Source organism: Aquarana catesbeiana, linkage group LG01 (genome assembly GCF_042186555.1).
Source record: "Aquarana catesbeiana isolate 2022-GZ linkage group LG01, ASM4218655v1, whole genome shotgun sequence".
Lineage (NCBI taxonomy): Eukaryota > Metazoa > Chordata > Amphibia > Anura > Ranidae > Aquarana > Aquarana catesbeiana.
In genome coordinates this window covers 867679207-867699861 of record NC_133324.1, presented here as the reverse complement: position 1 = coordinate 867699861, position 20655 = coordinate 867679207, and the positions used below count along the sequence as shown (strand labels likewise).

The 20655-nt window shown below is 42.5% G+C and overlaps 1 protein-coding gene across 12 annotated transcripts in view; it reads right to left on the bottom strand.

Annotated features, from left to right (window-relative positions):
• Window positions 1-20655, bottom strand: part of PROM1 (prominin 1) — a 340751-nt gene that overhangs the window by 297629 nt on the left and 22467 nt on the right. For 10 of the 12 annotated variants that reach the window (XR_012237091.1, XR_012237101.1, XR_012237102.1 and 7 more), the window contains exon 2: window positions 6986-7382. The exons of 1 other annotated variant lie outside the window; for it this stretch is intronic. Coding sequence is in view for 4 of the 11 variants with exons in the window: in XM_073609697.1 (XP_073465798.1) it covers window positions 6986-7202 (217 nt within the window). In the remaining 7 variants the exon portion in view is untranslated. The remainder of the gene's footprint in view (window positions 1-6985; window positions 7383-20655) is intronic. One more of the 12 variants, XR_012237094.1, reaches the window with a different exon arrangement.

Sequence of the window (20655 nt, the reverse complement as noted above, 5' to 3'; positions counted from 1 at the left end):
GACGCATGTCTTCCTCTTCTTCGAAGCCTATGAAAGTGCCTGAATCCTCCTTCTCATCCTCCTCCCCTCTCTCCACCTGTGTGTTCTGTGACATAGGAATGATGGTGTCTGGATAAAATGGGCCTTGAGAGGAAAGGAAGTCCTCCTCTTCCTCCTGCTGCTCTGCCTCCAGTGCCCTGTCCATAATGCCATGCAGAATCTGCTCCAGCAGGAACACAGCAGGGATTGTGTCACTGATGCATGCACTGTCACGGCTCACCATCCTAGTGGCCTCCTCAAATGGTGACAATACAGTGCATGCATCCTTAATGATCAGCCATTGACGTGGGGAAAAAAAGCTAAGGCGGCCTGAGCCTGTTGTCTTGCTGTACTGGCTCAGGTACTCGTTGACAGCCGTCTGCTGCATGTATAGCCGCTGCAGCATTGCCAAAGTCGAGTTCCACCTGGTGGGCATGTCACAAATCAGGCGGTTTACGGGCAGGTGGAATTCACACTGAATTTCAGCCAGCACTGGCTGTGTATGTCCGCCTGAAATGGCTACAGACTCTTCTGGCCTGTTTTAGTACATCTTGCAACCCTGAGTATGTACTTGGGAAACGCTGTACCACCAAATTGAGGACATGTGCCAGGTATGGCACATGTGTCAACTTTCCCTGTCTAAGGGCTGACAGGAGGTTTGAGCCATTATCGGACCCCAGCATTCCTGGCTCCTGCTGGCGTGGTGAGAACCACTTCTGGGCCTGTCCCTGCAGAGCTGCAAGAATCTCTGCTCCGATGTGGTTCCTGTCCCCTAAACACACCAGCTGAAGCACTGCATGGCACCTTTTAGCCTGACTCATGGAATAGCCCTTTGAACGCTTAGGGGGTACCTGATGTTCATAGGACAGTTCTGCAGAGGAGGGCATGGAGGTGGCGGAGGAGGAGGAGGGGGTAGAGCTCACAGGTCTGGCTTCATCACCACCAGCTGTATGGAGACATAGGGGCACAACAAGCTGCAGCACCGAGCCCTGTCCTGCATCCTTTCGAGTTGCAATAATAATATACTGCAATAAATTGCGCCAAATGTACAGTGATGCACAGAACTATATGGCGTTAAACTGGCAGTAATGCATGCAAAACGATATGGCGTTAAACTGGCAGTAACGCACACAGAAGTAAATGGCATTAAACTGGCAGTAATGCAATCAAATAGACGTGTTCAACTACACTGACGCTATCTGAACTGTCCCTACTCTAGCTATACACTAATGTCAAGATTACTGACACGGTCTAACTACACTACATTGAAACTACATGAGCTGTCCCTACTCCACACGTATGTATGTATGAATGACACAGTCTCACTACACTACAGTGAAACTATCTGAGATGTCCCTACTCTAACTGCACACTATGCAAAGCTGAATAATGGTCCTCCTCACTACACTCACACTATCCCTAGACTGACACTAAACTAATATTCTACACTGAAAATTGAAGCAAAATATCACAGTATAGCACACTAACTGATAGCCCTGAACAGAGCCCTGTTCTATCTCTGTCCATGCCAAAATAACACTGAAAATGGCTGCCATTGAAAAAATACTTTTATGCTGGGGGGGCGGGAATGAGCCATGATAACAGTGTCCAATCATGACTTTGACAGTGCTCTGTGCCCTGATTGGCTTAAGCTTTCACTGCTTCAGCCAATCAGGGCTTGCAATGCATTGTTCAGCACCGCAATGCATTGTGGTCAGTTCGGGGGGCTGAACAAACAGTCAAATTACCCGTTTGTTCGGCTGTTTAGAACAGCTAAAGTTCGGGCCGAACTGTTCGCTCATCCCTAATTATGGTAAGTCGGCCAGGTCCTGAAGCTACAAAGCAGCACCAGACCATCACGCTACCACCACCATGTCTGACTGTTGGTATGAGGTTCTTGTTATGAATTGCTGTATTAGTTTTATGCCACATGTAACAGGACGCACACCTTCCAAAAAGTTATATTTTTGTCTCATCAGTCAACAGAATATTTGCCTAAAAGTCTTGGGGATAATCAAGATGTTTTTTGGTAAATGTGAGATGAGCCTTTGTGTTCTTTTTGGTCAGCAGTGGCTTTGGCCTTGGAACTCTCCAATGGATGCCATTTTTGCCCAGTCTCTTTCTTATCGTTGAATCATGAACACTGATCTTATCTGAGGCAAGTGATGCCCTGCAGTTCTTTAGATGTAGTTTTGGGTTCTTTTATGACCTCCTGGATCATCGTCATGCTCTTGGAGTAATTTGTGTAGGCCGGCCACTCCTGGGAAGGATCATCACTGTTCCAAGTTATCTCCATTTGTGGATAATGGCTCTCCCTGGGTTTCACTGGAGTTCCAAAGCCTTAGAAATGGCTCTGAAACCCTTCCTAGACCAATACATGTACATTACTTTGTTTCTAATCTGTTATTTAATTTTTTTTTAGATTATGGCATGATGTGTGGCTTTTTGTGATCTGTTAGCGAGCTTCGCTTTGTCAGACAGCTTCTATTTATGTGATTTGTTGATTCAACAGGTCTGGCAGTAATCAGGCCTGGGTGTGGCAAGTGAAATTTAACTCAGCTTTCCAAAAAATTGTGGTTAATCACAGTTCATTCATGATTCAGCATGGGGGGGGGGGGGGATTACTTTTTCACATAGGACCAGGCAGGTTTGAATAGCTTTTTCCCTTAATAGATTAGATAATGATTTAAAAACTGTATCTTTGATTTACAAATTTAAAATTAGCTTGATGATCTGAATCATTTAAGTGTGAGAAATATGCAAAAAAATAAAAAATCAGGAAGGGGGCAAATATTTTTCACAGCACTGTATATGTATTTATAGACATCCAGCACAATAACCATACATACAAGTACTGTTTATCTGTGTCAATGATTTGATATCATAAAAATAATAATACAATATTATTATATAGTAATAATATTCTGACCATCAAAAAAGTTTTAGTTTTAGGCTGACGCCAGGTGGAATCACCAGCTGACTATTTTGTTCTTTCTAATTTTTTTTTTTCAGGCACTCTAGTGAAGAGATACACTACGGGGAACATTTACTAAAACTGGAGCGTGCAGTTCTGGTGCAGCGCTGAATAGAAACTAATCCACTTTCAAGTTTCAATGTCAAAGTTTGATTGAACAAGCTAAAGCTAGAAGCTGATTGGCTACAATGCACGGCTGCACCAGACTGAGTGCACTCGTTTTTAATAAATCTCCCCCTATATAGCCAAAAGAACATGGACCTCCTTCTTTACTCTACTGAGAACAGGTATCTCCAGTGAAGGATACCGTTAATTTCACAATATTCAAATACATTTTAAACAATTGTGGGCCTCCACCCTTGTGACAACATTTTGGTAAAGACCACTTGACTGTACACAAAGTGGGGTCCATAATGACATAGTTTGCTGAATATGGTGCCAATGAACCTAAATGGAATGCACAAAGCCCTGACCTCAACCATATTGAACACCTTTGCTATAAAATCTAATTGTGAGATACGCTTTGTACCCAACATCATTACCTGACCTCACAAATGTTCTTTTGGCTGAAGGGACAAAAATTCTCACAGACAGTCTGAAATTTCGAGGAAAGCTTTCTCAGAACAACAGAGTTCCTGATATGGCCACAAAGAGGGAATAGGACAGCTTTGTATTAAAGCCAATATCAATGTCCATAGTTTTGAATGTCCAAGATGAGATGTCCAACAAACTCACACTGTAGAATGTAATGGTCAGTGTCAAGAGCGTATGCGCCCCTGCTTCATCATAGCTGTTGGGTCCAGCATCCTGGTTTTGGCTGTAGTATTCTCCTTGTTTGTCTGGCCACCTGCAAGGTGATTGATTGTGGCCAGACTCTGGGTGGAAACCAAACCTGATATAAGCTAGCCAAGCCTGAAGTCTTAGGCTTGTGATATTGCGTTTGTAACATGTTTTCTAAGCTACTTGTTTGTCTGCTCTGTTAGATTGGATTTCCCGGTGTATGACCTCAGATCGGATATAGACTATTCTCTGAACTCTGCCTGTCTTTTACCCGGACATCGTTGAACCACTCTGCCGGTCTGCAAAAATGCAAGTACCAGTTTGCTCAGTTCGCACCTGCCCTGGCATATTGGCCAGGCGCTATAGCATCATGTATAAGTCCTGGGGGGAAACAAAGTATCGGTAGGCTTGCTTGCCTTATGGAAAAGGGGGCTGCTATCAGGGCCGTCTTTAATATTGATTGGACCCTGGGCAAAAATTTTCTTGGGGCCCCCATGCAGTTTTGCTCTCCATCTGCTCTGAGACATAAAATAAATAGCAGTTTGATCTGATTCAGTAAACTGATTTTGAGTCTGACAGTGATTGTGATTGGTTGCCAGAGGTTACAGTGCATCATTACTGCTCACTGACTGGTTGCTAGAGGTTACAGCACACATTTCGGCTCACCGATTAGTTGCTAGAGGTTACAGCACATGATTTCTGCTTGTTAATTGGTTGCTAGAGATTGCTCACCTGTGCACCCCAAACTGTAATTCCTTCTCTGCCTTCCTATGCACACCACACACTACCCTCCCCCAACTAATTTTCTTACCTTTGGTCATTAAGCCTACCATCAGCCTGTTCTGCACAGTTGTAGGCAGGACTTTCAAGCATGCACCTTTATCTGCCCAGTGGGTAGAGACTAAAACCTCAAGGGACAAGGGAATTTAAACTGGGAAAGTTGGCAAGTATGACACAGCTGCTTTGGGCCCCACAACAATGACAGGGCCCAGGGCAGCTGCCCCTTTTGCCCTGCCTTAAAGACGGCCCTGGCTGCTATAGGTGAAGAACACAGTAGCCGGCTATAATCTCTAACCACTTGCGTTATGGGTAAGCGTGGCAGTCAGGTATCCAAATACTTTTAACTATATATGGTTTCTACTTGAGACTTCCCACCTTGCCCGCTACACCCTTTACAATTGTTATATGGAAAATGTTTAAGCAGAGATCCAGCTATCCAACTGCAGGATCCACAGAAGGTGGAATGCCGGTAAGAAAATGAAAAAAATGGTGATTAAGCCTAATGGTGTAATTATTTATGTGTCAATTTTTTTATATTAAGGACCCTTTACATCTTCAAAACAAATGAAATAGGTCTTTCTTTTTAATTATGTAAAACCCAAACCAAGGGATTAGCCACTTTTTAGTAGGTTTCTTTGGGATTAGGAGTCACAATTCCAGATGCCACTTTTTAATGAAACAGGGAGGTGGACACAACAGTGAAAAACAATAGCACTTCAGGAGTGTATTATGTCCAGTGGATTTGGCTTTTAATCTGCCAAGAGGACATAAGCTATAACAGGATCAGCTCCTTCTGGTTGCTTATAGAGTGGGTGGGGATGGAAGATACAAAAACAACTTACAGTAAAACCCCTGTAAAAAAAGTGAATTAAATAAAGTTATGTAAGGGTTATGTAATTACCTTACACATAATAATTAGGCTCGGTTCACACTGGGGCGACTTGGGATCCGACTTGTACGCCCTCAAGTCGCCCCAAGTCGCCCCAGAAATAGTTTCAATGGGAGTGAACGCTAGCGTCTTAATAGACGCTACTGAAGTCGCTCCGACTTCAGAGCGTACTCCCTGTACTACTTTGATCCGACTTGGTAGGCGACCTGTACCATAGAAATCAATGGAAGTCGCCTCCAAGTCGGATCTCTGTAAAGTCAAGCGACTTTGCAGGGAAAACCCCTCCCTCCCCCCCTCCCTCCCAGAGAGCTGATTGGCCACAGGCGAAGTCGCCTGTCATGGAGGCGACTTCAAGTCGCCTTGTAATTTGCTGAAGTCGCGCTGAAGTCGCGCTGAAGCCGCGTTGAAGTCGCGGTACAAAGTCGCGCTGAAGTCGTGTTGCCCCAGTGTGAACCGACCCTTAGTAAATTTGTGGTCAGATTAAGAGCAGCATAGCTACTATCTGCACCCCAATCCACCTAAACATCTGTCTCAAATAGGTTAAACGACAACTGATAAATATTCATCGTAGGTTAAAGTCCTAAGGGGTTTTCTTGAAACACTGGCACAGGCTGATGTTGTTAGATTAATGTGTCTTGTGTTGCGATTCTGAGTAGTTTTTTTATTTCTTTTTCAGCAAGTATTGATCTGAATATCGATCTACAGACTGCAGCATATTCACCTTTTTCTAGGGCTTTTCCAGAACTGCTATGGATGGATCACTGCCCAACTTTAGTAAATAAAATATACTACCTTCTTATCTGATAAACATATTTAAAATGATTGCTCCTAAATGACCAGTCTATTATCAACTTTAGTACTGGTGTTTCTCAGAGCTATGGAACATAGTTTTTTTATACTAGGCCCTCAAATGGCACTTTGTTCTTGTTTTCAAAGACCAGTTTTTAGTTGTTTCGAGACCTGTTTTGGTATTGACATTTATTATTACCACCTTTGATATAAGCTTATCAACACAGAGGAAAATTGGAGTGGCATAACCCTAGATTTGCCTTTATTTATTCAATTTTTACTACCAATACCGTCAATTTGGTCCACGCATCAACATAGGTAACTAGGTAATATACAGTAGGTGAAGCATTTACGATTACTTCCAACTCTTCTACACCAGTCACAGATAAAAATCATTCTGTTCAGCAAAACAATTGTCAAGAGGACAGTCCTCATAATCAGGATCTGAACTCATAGCCATAGATTCTAAAAGACAATTCTTAGATGTCTGTTGCATGCATATTTGACGGTCCTAATGCTAAAACCAACATTAAATACAAAGAGCAATGATAAAGTGTATACAGTAGCGACCTTCTGCAACCAATGAGATTCCCAAATTCATTTTTTTAGAGTAGTCAATACACAAAATGTGGTTGACTGCTAGGGTTTACTGTAGCAGATACTTTGATCGTTACTTACATTTTTAAAGACAAAGAAACCGAAAAAGGACCCACTGATAGGTGATTAACGTGAGAAAGTAAACAATCTGTACTTACCTTGAGGGAATGCATTTGGCTGTACAATATACAGGAATCCTTGGACTATGTGAAACAGTAAGCCTATCGCCCCAGGCTCATGATTGGCACTGGTGTCATATGTTCCAGTGGGTACAAATCCAAAATCCAGTGGCTCTGGGGCACTGTTATAAGAAAGGGGTCTTTCAGAACCAGTACTTCCACAGAGCAGCAGAAGAACAAAAAGTTTAAGAGCCATTTGTATTAGAACAACATCAGCCTCAGAGATGATTGGAGGGGTGTAGAAAGTGATGGGGTCTTCTCAGTCAGTTGCAATGTGCAGTAGAGCAGTCAGTATCCTTGTCCCTGCGTGTGATCGGAGCGTCTGTTCACTTGGAGGTAGGAAGGGATTTAGTAGACAGGATATTACAGGTCACTGCTAGGAAGAAAGGAAACAAAACCGTATTAACGTCCATAGATTAAGAGAACAGCTCAACAGGCGTCTTCCAGGATATGAGAACAGAGCATCTAAACAGAGCATCTAAACAAGATGTGACACAAACCATGTAGATATTTACAAAAAAAACTGCAGGAGGAAGTAATAATTTGTAAATGTCACATAAAGTATAAGCTCTGCTTCTTCAATTGGTCTAATGCAGTAATTTAACAGATCCTCATTTGAAAAATATTAAAATAGAATGTTCTCTTTTCTTAGACTGAAGTTCTTTTTTATTAAAAAAAAACTCTAATGCAAACTGTTTGCAAAGCATTGTGGAAATTTGCACAGTTGCTGGCAGGTGCATTCCTGTTAGTTCAGTAAGATGTTAAGAGTACACATACATTATAATAAAGTGCCTACATTGGAAATGTGATTGATGTGCAGGTATGCCTGCACATGTGGTAACTACGTGCGGGTATCTTCCACAATCTCCCTGGAGCTTCAAACTTTATGGTGCTGTATTAGTCACATACAGAGTTAATTTTGGAAGAAAGGTAGGCCAGAGTGTTAACTGGCTCTAAGAAGTTGATGGGTAGGTAGTCTATGTACCCGTGTATTTACATTAATAGTTTAGCTTTAAATTACAAATGACAAATATCAAAACTGCACATTGCTAATACATAAACGCACCAGCCACTTTATTAGGAACACCTGTTTAATTGCTTGGTGACACAAATTGCCAATTAGCCAATCACATGACTTTGAACGTGGCATGATTGTTGGCTCCAGATGGGCTGGTCTGAGTATTTCAAAAACTGCTGATCTACCGGGATTTTCACACACAACCATCTCTAGGGTATACAAAGAATGGTCCGAAAAAGAAAAAATATCCAGTGAGCGACAGTTGTGAGGATGAAAATTAACATTAGAAAAAACACACACGTGAAGCACTGGGGTAACGATCAGCGCTGAAATGCCCGATTATGAAAAATGGTGGGAGGACCTGCATAAGTTCATGCTGGTTCATCAATAGCAACAATAAAAATTATTGTAGAGGTAATAATTGAATAAAAAAAAAAAAAAAAAAAAGTTTTTGTAAAAATCAATCGATCAATGTCCTGAAATAAACGAGCTGAAAATAGAGTTCTAGGCCCCTGTCAACTCTGAGTTTTTGAAACAAAGGGAGCGAGACTGCTTCAGGCGCGGGCTGGGGGACCCGATCACTATGGGAAAAGGAAGGCAAAAAGGAGGAAGGGAAGGGAAGGGAAGGGCAAGGCAAATCCTATTGCAGCATTATTGTATTCAATTAAAATACACATTTTTGACACTTACATAGTGCTAGTGAGGGTAGATGCTTTCCAGATCCAGTATCACAGAAGAGCTGCCGGGGTGCTTCCTCGAGTGCTGGTGTCAGCAGCTGTCAGAGTACAATAGCTGGCAGGAACTGAATGGGAGAAATCAATAGATTTCTCCATCCACGCAAAACAACATGGTTGAAAGAATCTATTGATTTCTCTTGTTCAGCCCCACAGGGGCTAGATGAGAGAAATGGAAACGTGTATGGCTAGCCTTACACTTCTCTACAACATGAATTATTTCCTAATCAGAAGGGTAGCAGTGAAGTCAGATAGACACCCCTGCTTACTGTGGCTCCTCAGAGCTGGCCTGTCTAGCTAAATCAAAGTCCCCCAATCATCTTCCGGTAAAACTCTCCTTGACATCACTTTACTCTGCTTGCATTCTGGCATTTCAGCAGGTGAAAGAATGTGTACACAGCCCAGGTTTCCCGGGAAAATGTTTGTAAGCCATTTTTTGTACTTTGTAGTTTAGTGAATCAGGACTATAATTTTTTCGTTAGTGATGTTACAATCTATATGGTTTTGTTAGTTTGAAAAATTATTAAAAGAAAAATAACATCATGAGAACATGCACAAGGTGCATTGGGAGACGCCCCCTTGTACTTTGATGGCAGAAGTATAAGGATACAAAGTAGATAAAAAGAAAAGGCACCAGCGTGCCAACTTTATTGAATATAGTAAAAAGGTAAAAGATGCCATGGTTACCTAATCCAAGATTAAGTTCATCAAGTTTAAAAATGAAGATCTTTACCTTCAGGGAGTGAGGGTGTGGAAGATGCAGACACCAGGTCAGCAGCCGGCATACTGACAAGGCCGCATGGGCGTCAGTAAAGATCCGTGCAGGTGTGTCTGGCATCGACCAATCAGATGCCGCGCCTGCCATCTTGCTTAATCAGCTGTAGGCTAACAGCTGAGTGCGAGGTCAAGGTGTCTCTCAGACGCAGGGGGTGCGTGGCGTAGCCACGCCCCCCAGGGCGTGATGACATCACGCATCCCCGTGTCACTTGATGAACTCAATCTTGGATTAGGTATCCATGGCATCTTTTACGTTTTTACTGCTTATATACAAACTTACCTTGTGCATTTTTGCACCTTTGCTGAGAATGGGACTCACTTCCCTTTTTCCCTGCCATTATCTCCACAGTGCACAATTTGCTGCCGTGGCGATTGCCAGGCGCCTTTTGTGAACACATTTTGATTACTGGACTATGGATGCAGGCCTCTATCAACTATACCGTGCCAGTGTGTGGATGTATACAGCCAGCATGTACAGTCTCCATGTATTGTCCAGCATCTCTTGCTAAACTCATAGTGAATCTGCGATATGTAAGTACTAGTGGTCTTGTTATTTGGCACTTTTTGTTTACAAGGATGTTGATAATACCAATATTCATTGGATGTTGTCATGCAAACATTACCATATACTTATATTTATATTACAGACAAGAATATAATTACCCATTGCATAACTATCCCTGAAGAAGGAATATGCACACCATTGCACAAATAATTTCCGAAACATGTTGGGTCTATATGTCTAAAAAGTCCAGTTGGCTGCCCTTTACTTGGCTAGGCCAGTGATCTTTTTGACTCCAACTTTTGAGTTAATATGTATTAATAACTTCTTGTTCACGTTCATTTATTGATGTACCATTGCAATACATTTGAAACCATTGTGTCTATATGTGATATAATATTTATATATTTTCTACCAATATTTTTGTATTCAATAAAGTTGGCACGCTGGTGCCTTTTCTTTGTATCTACTTTGTATCCTTATACTTTACTTCTGCCATCAAAAGTCCAAGGGGGCGTCTCCCAATGCACCTTGTGCATGTTCTCCTCATGATGTTATATAGGATGTTGGCAGTAATCTCACACTAGTCAGTTCCCAAATTTCTTTTTTCTATTATTAAAAGAAAAATAACCATTTCTTGCTCTGCTTCATGTTCAATATGGTTAATGCAGAACAGTGTTTCTCAACCTTTTATCGGTCAAGGCACCCTTTAAAAATAAGGCATCCCATTCTAAAATGTAAAAAACGAAAACTAATAGTTTTTCTTAAACACAGCAACATTCACACATGTAGGGCACCCAACGTTAGAGGTAATTTATTCTTCCAAAGCAAACACACCTTAGCACACTGGTACTGACTAGTATGCCAATGTTTCCCTTTTCCCTCAGTTTCGGTCACTTACTCAGCTAATGTGACCCCAGTGCTGAGGGAGAGGGGTGGGGAGGGGTAAACAAGAATGTAGATGGTCGATGTCCTCCTTGTCGTCAACAGATGACATCACTGGTTGTTAGGACGCTGATGGCTAGAAAATTGTAATGGTACACAATGAAAACCTGTGACTAAATACTCATACACACTATAAGAAAACCGGGCGAACATTTCCGTCCAACAAATTTTTGTATGATTTTCGTATAGTGTGTACACAACTTTCGACAGCCGATTCCGAATTTTAGTACGAAAATTCCCGAAGATTTTTCTCGTATGGGAACAGAGCGAACAATTTTAGTTTACTGTTTTCATGCGATTTTCATACAAAAAAAAAAAAAAATCAGAAAAGAAAGACTGCGCATGATCAGAAACAATAAACAACAAAAAAAGCCTTTGTCGTACGAGAATATTCGTAAGAATTTTCTTTCATCGGTTCTAAATTGCTGTGAAACATCGAGAAAAATCGGACGAAAGTTTGCCCGATTTTCTTTTAGTGTGTACCCCACTTTAGTGTAACTAAAAGGCAGGCTTGATCCACCGTTGACTTGTAAACAAATTTTGGGCAATTTTTTTTAGGCATTTTGCCAAGGCATTCCTGAAGAAACTTGAAGGTACCACAGGGTACCTGAGCACCCCGGTTTACAAAAGGCTGCTGTAGAAGATGTTACTTGCAGCAGAAGAAAGTGTGGAACACCAACAAATTCATCTCATAGCATATTGCCAGATATATTGCAACACATTTTTTAAAGAAAAAAGCAGCAAATCAGATTTAAAGATGAGTTAAAAGGCATTCATCTGACATTTCCAGTAGCAATGTCCACTGAATAAACTGAAAAGTCTAACCCGGAGCTACAAAATTCTGTTTAATTAAAACCCTCTGCAAATATGGTAACAGGAAAATATTTGTTGAAGAAGATGTAAAAGAAAAAAAAAAAAAACTTAATCGTATTATATAACATAAATGTGTAGGCAGCTCCGATTCATGGCCAACTCCAGCCATGTTGGTCAAGGACTCTGACTCCACTTCTTCTTCAGATAGGGTATGCACACACCTGTACATGGAAGAAATTCCACCATATTATGTCTTACATGCTCCAGGCCTGGCGTTCACCTTCATTGTAGTACTCACATTTTTCCTGGCCTGATGGCCACACGAATAGCCTTTTAACACTTTTACTGTGAGGTAGCAAGTTAACAATTCCGTACAGCTACTTGTTCCACTCTACATTTCAGGCCTTCAGTACAGTGCAATTCAAAGCAGTAACCTTGAACTCAGAAAGTCCAGCCATAGGTTTTCTCAAAGTCTCTCATCAGCCCAGCCCCGAAGGATGCATTCCTTTCCAGACTACAAACCTACATGTTGTAAGTCAGGGGTAACCTGTTGCATACTTCTGTCTAAGACTCCCCCCACACCAAATTATAAAGGGGCACATTACTCGATCCACTAGTATCACTCAGAGTTGACCTAAAACTCTCCCCATTAACATAGACTGGCATGGATGACATTACCCAAACAAATCAACGTATAGCGTGAACATATACTTAATATGGCAGTGAGTACAAGGCATTTAAAACAATATTCCCCACTAGGGATGAGCCGAACACCCCCCGGTTCGGTTCGCACCAGAACCTATGAACGGACTGAAAATTCGCACGAACGTTAGAACCCCATTGACGTCTATGGGACTCGAACGTTCGAAATCAAAAGTGCTCATTTTAAAGGCTAATTTTCATGGTATTGTCCTAAAAAGGTTTTAGGGACCCGGGTCCTGCCCCAGGGGACATGTATCAATGCAAAAAAACTTTTGAAAAAACGGCCGTTTTTTCGGGAGCAGTGATTTTAATGATGCTTAAAGTAAAAAAAAAAAAAGTGAAATATTCCTTTAAAGCACACCAGCTCAAGCACCGCATGGCATCTTTTGGCCTGTGTACATGCATAGCCCCTTGAACACCTACGGAGCACCGCTAGTTCCGAGGACAAAGCACAGGAAGAGGCCATGGAGGAAGAAGAAGAGGAGGGGGTGGAGGAGAGAGGTGTGTCACAATCATTAGTAGTGGCATTTTGGAGGCGTGGTGGCGGAACAACCTCCAACACTACTGCACCTTGTCCTGCATCCTTCCCAGCTGCCAGCAGAGTCACCCAATGCGCCGTGAAACTTAGGTAACGTCCCTGTCCATGCCTTCTGGACCATGAGTCAGTGGTAATATGCACCTTACCACTGACCGCCCTGTCCAGCAAGGCATGGACATTGCCTTCCACATGCCGGTAGAGAGCCGGAATCGCCTTCCGTGAGAAAAAGTGGCGTTTGGGTATCTGCCACTGAGGAACCGCACATTCCACAAACTCATGGAAGGGGGCAGAGTCTACCAACTGAAAAGGCAGCAGTTGAAGTGCTAGCAATTTTGCCAAGCTAGCATTCAACCGCTGGGCATGTGGATGGCTGGGAGCGAACTTCTTTTGGCAGTGCAGCAGCTGGGGCAGGGAAATTTGCCTGGTACAATCTGACGTCGGTGTACCGAAAGCTGATTGCCCACAAGTACTTGGCTGTGACACCTTCTACACCTTCATTCCTCTCAGTGCAGGTCTCAGAGAGGACTGAAGGTATATTGGGGTTGGAGATCTCAGCTGATGAGGAGCAAGGAGAGGTCCTCTTTGTTCTTTGGTGTGGGTCTTTTAGATACGCTTGCCAACGAACTGCATGGCAGGTCAACATATGTCTGGTCAAGCACGTGGTGCCCAAGCGGGAGATGTTTTGGTCACACAAGATACGCTTGAGACAAATGTTGCAAATAGCAGCGGTGCGATCTGATGCACTCGTCTCAAAAAAGGCCCACACCAAAGAACTTTTTGAATAACGCGCAGAGACTGCAGCGCCCTGCACATGCAGAGCTTTGGGGTGTGATGCAGTCAGTGTGCTGCCCTTAGGCTGGCCCCTGGAGGGTATCCTGCCTCGTTGGTGATGTGCCTCCTCCTCCTCCTCTTCTCTCCTATCAGGCACCCACGTTGAGTCAGTGACCTCATCATCCCCTCCCTCCTCATCACTGGAGCAAACCTGGCAGTATGCTGCAGCAGGGGGAGCATGACTGCCAGATTGCTGTCCTTCTTGGGCACCCTTCTGTCCGTGCTCACGTTACTGCCTTCATCTAGCTCAGTATCATCATCAGAGCCTTCCAAACGCTGGGCATCCTCCTGGAGCATGTACCCAACACTGTGGTCAAACAGTTCGAGGGACTCCTCAGGAGGACATGGTGGGGCTAGGGAAGGAGTCACTGATGACATTGAGCCGAGGGAAGAGGCCGCTGCTTTTCCAGACAAAGTACCCTGAGCATGGGTGAGAGAGGATGAGGAGGGCTTGGTCATCCACTCGACCAAGTCTTCCGCATGTTGCGGCTCAACGCGGCCAGCTGCCAAAAAAAAAGGCCAAGCGTGTCCCAGGGCCACGTGCTGATGAGGATGCACCGTCTCCATGACCAGCACTCTTGCCTCTAGACACAGAGCCTGCTTGTAGTATGAGAACACCACCAACCTCCTACAGGTAGCTTTAGCTGAACACTGTGCAGAGCTCACAAAAAGCTAACTTGTAGCTTATTTAGCTGCCTGCGGTAATGATAGGATCAGGAAAAACCCACCAACCTTCTACAGGTAGCTTTAGGTGAACACTGTGCAGAGCTCGCCAAAAACTAACTTGTAGCTTATTTACCTTCCTGCGGTAGTGATAGGATAAGGAAAACACCACCAACCTTCTACAGGTAGCTTTAGTTGAACATTGTGCAGAGCTCGCCAAAAACTAACTTGTAGCTTATTTAGCTGCCTGCGGTAGTGATAGGATCAGGAAAACACCACCAACCTTCTACAGGTAGCTTTAGATGAACACTGTGCAGAGCTCGCCAAAAAATAACTTGTAGCTTATTTAGCTGCCTGCTGTAGTGATAGGATCAGGAAAACACCACCCAACCTTCTACAGGTAGCTTTAGCTGAACACTGTGCAGAGCTCGCACTACGCTAACTTGTAGCTAATTTAGCTGCCTGTGGTAATGATAGGATCAAGAAAACACCACCAACCTTCTACAGGTAGCTTTAGCTGAACACTGTGCAGAGCTCGCAAAAAAATAACTTGTAGGTTTAGCTGAACACTGTGAGGAGGACGCACTACCCTAACTTGTAGCTTTAGCTGAACACTGTGCAGAGGTCTCACTACACTAACTTGTAGTTTTAGCTGAACACTGTGAGGAGGACGCACTAACTTGTAGCTTTAGCTGAACACTGTGCAGAGGTCACACTAAACTAACTTGTAGCTTTAGCTGAACACTGTGAGGAGGACGCACTACCCTAACTTGTAGCTTTAGCTGAACACTGTGCACTACACTAACTTGTAGTTTTAGCTGAACACTGTGCAGAGGTCTCACTACACTAACTTGTAGTTTTAGCTGAACACTGTTAAGAGGATGCACTACACTAACTTGTAGCTTTAGCTGAACACTGTGCAGAGGTCGCACTACAATAACTTGTAGCTTTAGCTGAACACTGTGAGGAGGACGCACTACACTAACTGTAAATAGTCTAGCTGCCTAACTGTGGTACTAATAGGATCAAAAGAACACCAGCAATTTTCTTCAGGTAGCTGTAAATACTGTAACAAGACAAGCCTGCCTGTCAGTAGGAAGATAACAGGAACGGATCTAGCGAAACTGAATACAGTGTTTATATATATATATATATATATATATATATATATATATATATATATATATATCTAACTCACTGACTGTCCTGCCTAATCTAGCTAACTCAAATGAAATGACACAGTCTTTCTGTCTCTCGTGCAGGCGGCCTTATATAGTGTGAGGCGTGTTCTAAACCCCCTGACCCATAATTAGCCAAAGCCACCCTGGCTTTGGCCAATTACAGCTCTCTCTACCGACGGCGCTGTGATTGGCCAAGCATGCGGGTCATAGTGCATGCTTGGCCAATCATCAGCCAGCAATGCACTGCGATGCCGCAGTGAATTATGGGCCGTGACGCGCCACACGAATTTGGTACGAACGGCCCATATCATTCGCAATTCGACAAATGATCGAACAGCCGATGTTCGAGTCGAACATGGGTTCGCCTCGAACACGAAGCTCATCCCTATTCCCCACAGAGACTTTTAACATGTTTCAAACAGTATAACATACAGATTTTACACCTGGCCACTCACTTCTGTTATGAACCGTATACGTTATAAAAATATACATGTTATAAAAAGAATATCAATGGTACTTTTATAAAACACTTATAAAAAACCATTGCACAGAGCAGGTAGGTATAAAATGTTTGTTATTTTTTAAAAAAAATCTTTCCTTTAGAATCACTTTAATTTCTCAGAGCTGATAGAAGTCAGAATTCTGAAAAAAAAAAGAAATGTGGCCACAGCCATCAAGAGGTTGTTGAAACAAATGCACTGACCACTTTGTGGAACTACCATGGGTTTGTATGGGCACAAACAGCTCTGTCATGTACCATATTATGCTATTGCTATATCTATGAACTGGCAGTGGATGGTAGGAGATCTGCTTAATAGATTGCACAGGAACCAGTGTACCAGATCTGTCATCTTATCCCCATGGGAAGCCTAAGGTGCAACTATGTTCATAACAAGCAACCCACACTAAAGCACTGTCTGCTATTGACCTTTAACAAACAAATGGCCCCTGCCCCCACCTATAACTGGCCTTCACAGCAAGGAGCACATGGAAGGGTTATCACATGAAAGACAAAAACAGAACATTCCATAGCTCAACTCACCAACCAGTCTGCCAACCAACCAAATTAACCTGTCCAACAGTCTGCGTTAAAAACAGGGGTGTAGTTAGCACGCATTTGCAAACGCATGCATAAGCTGCAAGACCTCTTCACGGCACCCTGTGTATGCTTACAGTCCTAACGCTACTGAATTTATAAGTGTCTCCACAATGGAACCACATGCATTAAATGGATAGATGAGGGGCAGGTGGGCCTGGAGGCAGCCCAATCCCCCTTAAAGGAACAGGAGCACACCGGACACCCAGCAAGAGCACAATGGCAGCAAAGGTGTACAGTGTGTCCCTGGACCAATATACATCAGTAACAAACAAATGGTCCCTGCCCCCACCTATAACTGGCCTTCACAGCAAGGAGCACATGGAAGGGCTATCACATGAAAGACAAAAACAGAACATTCCATAGCTCAACTCGCCAACCAGTCTGCCAACTTAATGCATGTGCTTCCATTGTGGGGACACTTAGAAATTCAGTAGCGGTTAGGACTGCAAGCATACACAGGGTGCCGTGAAGAGGTCTTGCAGCTTATGCATGCGTTTGCAAATGCGTGCTAACTAAACCCCTGTTTTCAACGCAGACTGTTGGACAGGTTAATTTGGTCAGTTGGCAGACTGGTTGGTGAGTTGAGCTATGGAATGTTCTGCTTTTGCTTTCATCTGGTATTGACCTTTAGCCATGAGGGGGGCACTGATGGAGACAGCACTTCTAGTTATCATGCAATGAGAGTGCTGAGAGTAAAGCCTGGTACACACTATAAAGAAAATAGAACGATTTTCATTTGAGGAACAATCGTACACAACTTGACAGCCGATTCTGACCTTCCGAACGAAAATTTCCGAAAGGACAGAAAAATTTTCCCATAGGGAACAGAATGAACGAGTTTTGCTTAATGTGTACCGGTTCATATGATTCCGGTGTGAGAAAAAACTGGGAAAAAAAAGACCGCGCATGATCAGATACAATAAACAAAATTTTAAAAAAATGTCTCATTTGAAATGCTTGTTGTGGGCACATGGTGGCTCCCGATGTTGTCTTCATTGTCTGCAGAAAGTGTGTAGATCAGTCAGATGTCCTTGTCTGCATATTTGTTTTGAGTTTGTGTTTTAGCAGGACTGCCAGTCAATCAGTATTTTCCAAAGGACAGGTAAGCATTGGCAGCCTCCATGTCTCTTAGAACAGATTTCCTTTAAGTCACCATCTAAAATGTCTGATTTCTGTCTTATTATAGAACTGAAAGAACTCTGCAATAATAGCTCTGAGCTCCAAGGATACAAAGATTTGATGATAGTTCTGATGTAGCTTATGATTCAATGCTTCTAAAAATAGTTTCAGTTTTTCTTTAGGAAAGTACACATAGTTGCAAAGTGTGTTCAATGCATGTATTTGTTCATGTATTTCTGGAGCCATTTAACGTATGTACGACCACATCCAACACAACTCAGAGAAACGGTGAAAAAGATTGTAGGTGCATTCAAATATAAAAAAAAATAGATACAAACACCACAAGCACATGCGATCGGGATTCATCTGACAATTGAAAAATTAAAGTGAACCGGTCAGCCATTTATAGATTTTAAAAATAAAACCCCAGTGAGTAATGGGATGCTTGAACTGATGGGGGTTTATGGTCACCCGTAAAATCTATCATTTAATATATTCTCTTAAAGTGGTTTTAAAGGCTCCAGCTTGTTTACCTTAATGCATTCTATGCATGTAGCTAAAACACCTTCTGTGTGAAGCCCCCCCCCCCCCCAATACTCACCTGAGCTCCCTCTCGATCCAGCGATGTGCACGAGAGCTGAGCTTCTCCCAGGTCTCATTCCTCATTGGCTGAGACAGCAGGGGGAGTCATTGGCTCCTGCTACTGTCAATCGCAGCCAGTGAGCCAATGAGGAGAGAGCGGAGATGGGGCTGAGCCACGGCTCTGTATGTCTTATAGATGCATAGAGAGGGGTTTAGGAGTCAGCACGCACCAGTGCCCCTATAACAAGTGGCATGCTATTGGGGGCACTAGCTGAAGAGGAGGAGCCAGAAGCGCCAGCAAAACCACTGCACAGAGCAGAGTGCAAAGAACCTTTACATATTTAATCAGGTTGAAAAAAAAACATCTAGTTCAACCAATAAAGGAAAAAATATATATACAATCCTTTATACACAATCCTATGCCTACAGTTGATCCAGAGGAAGGCAAAAAAAACCCAGCAAAGCATGATCCAATTTGTTCCAGTAGGGGAACAAAAATTCCTTCCTTATCTCCCAAGAGGCAATCGGATTTTCCCTAGATCAACTTTACCTATAAATGTTAGTATCCATTTATATTTTGTACATTTAGGAAAGAATCCAGGCCTTTTTTAAAGCAATTTACTGAGCTGGCCAGAATCAGCTTTTGAGGGAGTCTATTCCACATTTTCACAGCTCTTACTGTGAAGAAAACTTTCCGTATTTGGAGATGAAATCTCCTTTTCCTCCAGATGTAAAGAGTGCCCCCTTTAATGTCACTTTAATTTTTTATTCAGCAAAAAAAAAGAAAATATGAAATTGTGTCTTTTTAGTCAAGTAAATATTAAGTATTGCAGATAAGAATATTTATCATTTCATATTTATCTACTAGCAAGTGGAGCTCCAAGCAAGGCCTTTGTGAAGTCTCAGATAGCAGGTGATGTGCCTGAGCTAAAGGAATGAAACAAGGGACATCCCCACCCCTGTGCTAGCAGAGACAGCAATTGATCAGTGTATTCAAAAAGTGGGTGCTGGGCTTTCCTATAAGAAAGCCCAGAAGTATAAAAGAAACACATATTTAAAATAAAGATTGGCTACTAACAAGTTAAAAAAAAATGTATATCAAACATAAAACTATCATTTGAAAAAAAAAAAAAAGAAAGAAAAGAAATGTAGAGCTTTCTTTTGGTGGTATTTGATCACCTCTCACGTTTTTTATTTTTTGCACTATAAACAAAAAAAGACAGACTATTTTAAAAAAAAAAACAAAAAAAAAAAAAAACAAAACATTTTTTTACTTTCTGCTTTGAAACACATCCAATAAAAAAAAATAAAAACTGTAAAAATCAAATTTCTTCATCAATTTTGGCCAATATGTATTGTGCTACATATTTTTGGTAAAAAAAAATCCCAATAAGCGTATAGTGATTTGTTTGCGCAAAAGTTATAGCGTCTACAAACTATGGGATATGTTAATGGAATTTTTTTTTTTTTTAATGTATTTTTTACTAGTAATGATGGCAATCAGCGACTTATAGCAGGACTGCAATATTGCGGAGAATAATTGCACACTGACACTTTTGACACTTTTTTGGGAACAAGTGACACTAATACAGTTATCGGTGCTAAAAATATGCACGGTCACTGTACTAATGACACTAAGGGTTAACTGTGTGCCTAGCCAGTGTTTTATTATAGTGTGGGAAGTGCTTTTACTAGGGGAAGACATGGATCCATGTCCCTGATTTGCAGAGACACAGGATCCATGCCTTCCTTCCTGTCAGAAAGGTGATCTGCCTTGTTTACATAGGCAGACTGCCATTCTGCCTCTCTGCAGGATGATCGGCGGGTGCTGCAGAGATAGAGTCTGCTGTACCCATCAATCAGCTCCCGCTGTTTTTAATCACAGCGGGAGCGAGCCACTGGTGGCGCGCATTCGTGCCCCCTGCCCAGAAGTGCAGAATCACGTATATATATATGTGTGTGTGATCCTGCGCACAGCAGCCGCCCTGCAGCAGTAAAACTGCTATAGGGTGGTCAGCAACTGGTTAATAGACTCATACTAAAATATTTAACACCAATCCCATGCCTGTAAAGAAAAGATTGAATTTCTCACAATGTGCATTAGAAGCTGCAGCAAGTCAGATAGAGTCCATCTAATTTCTTAGC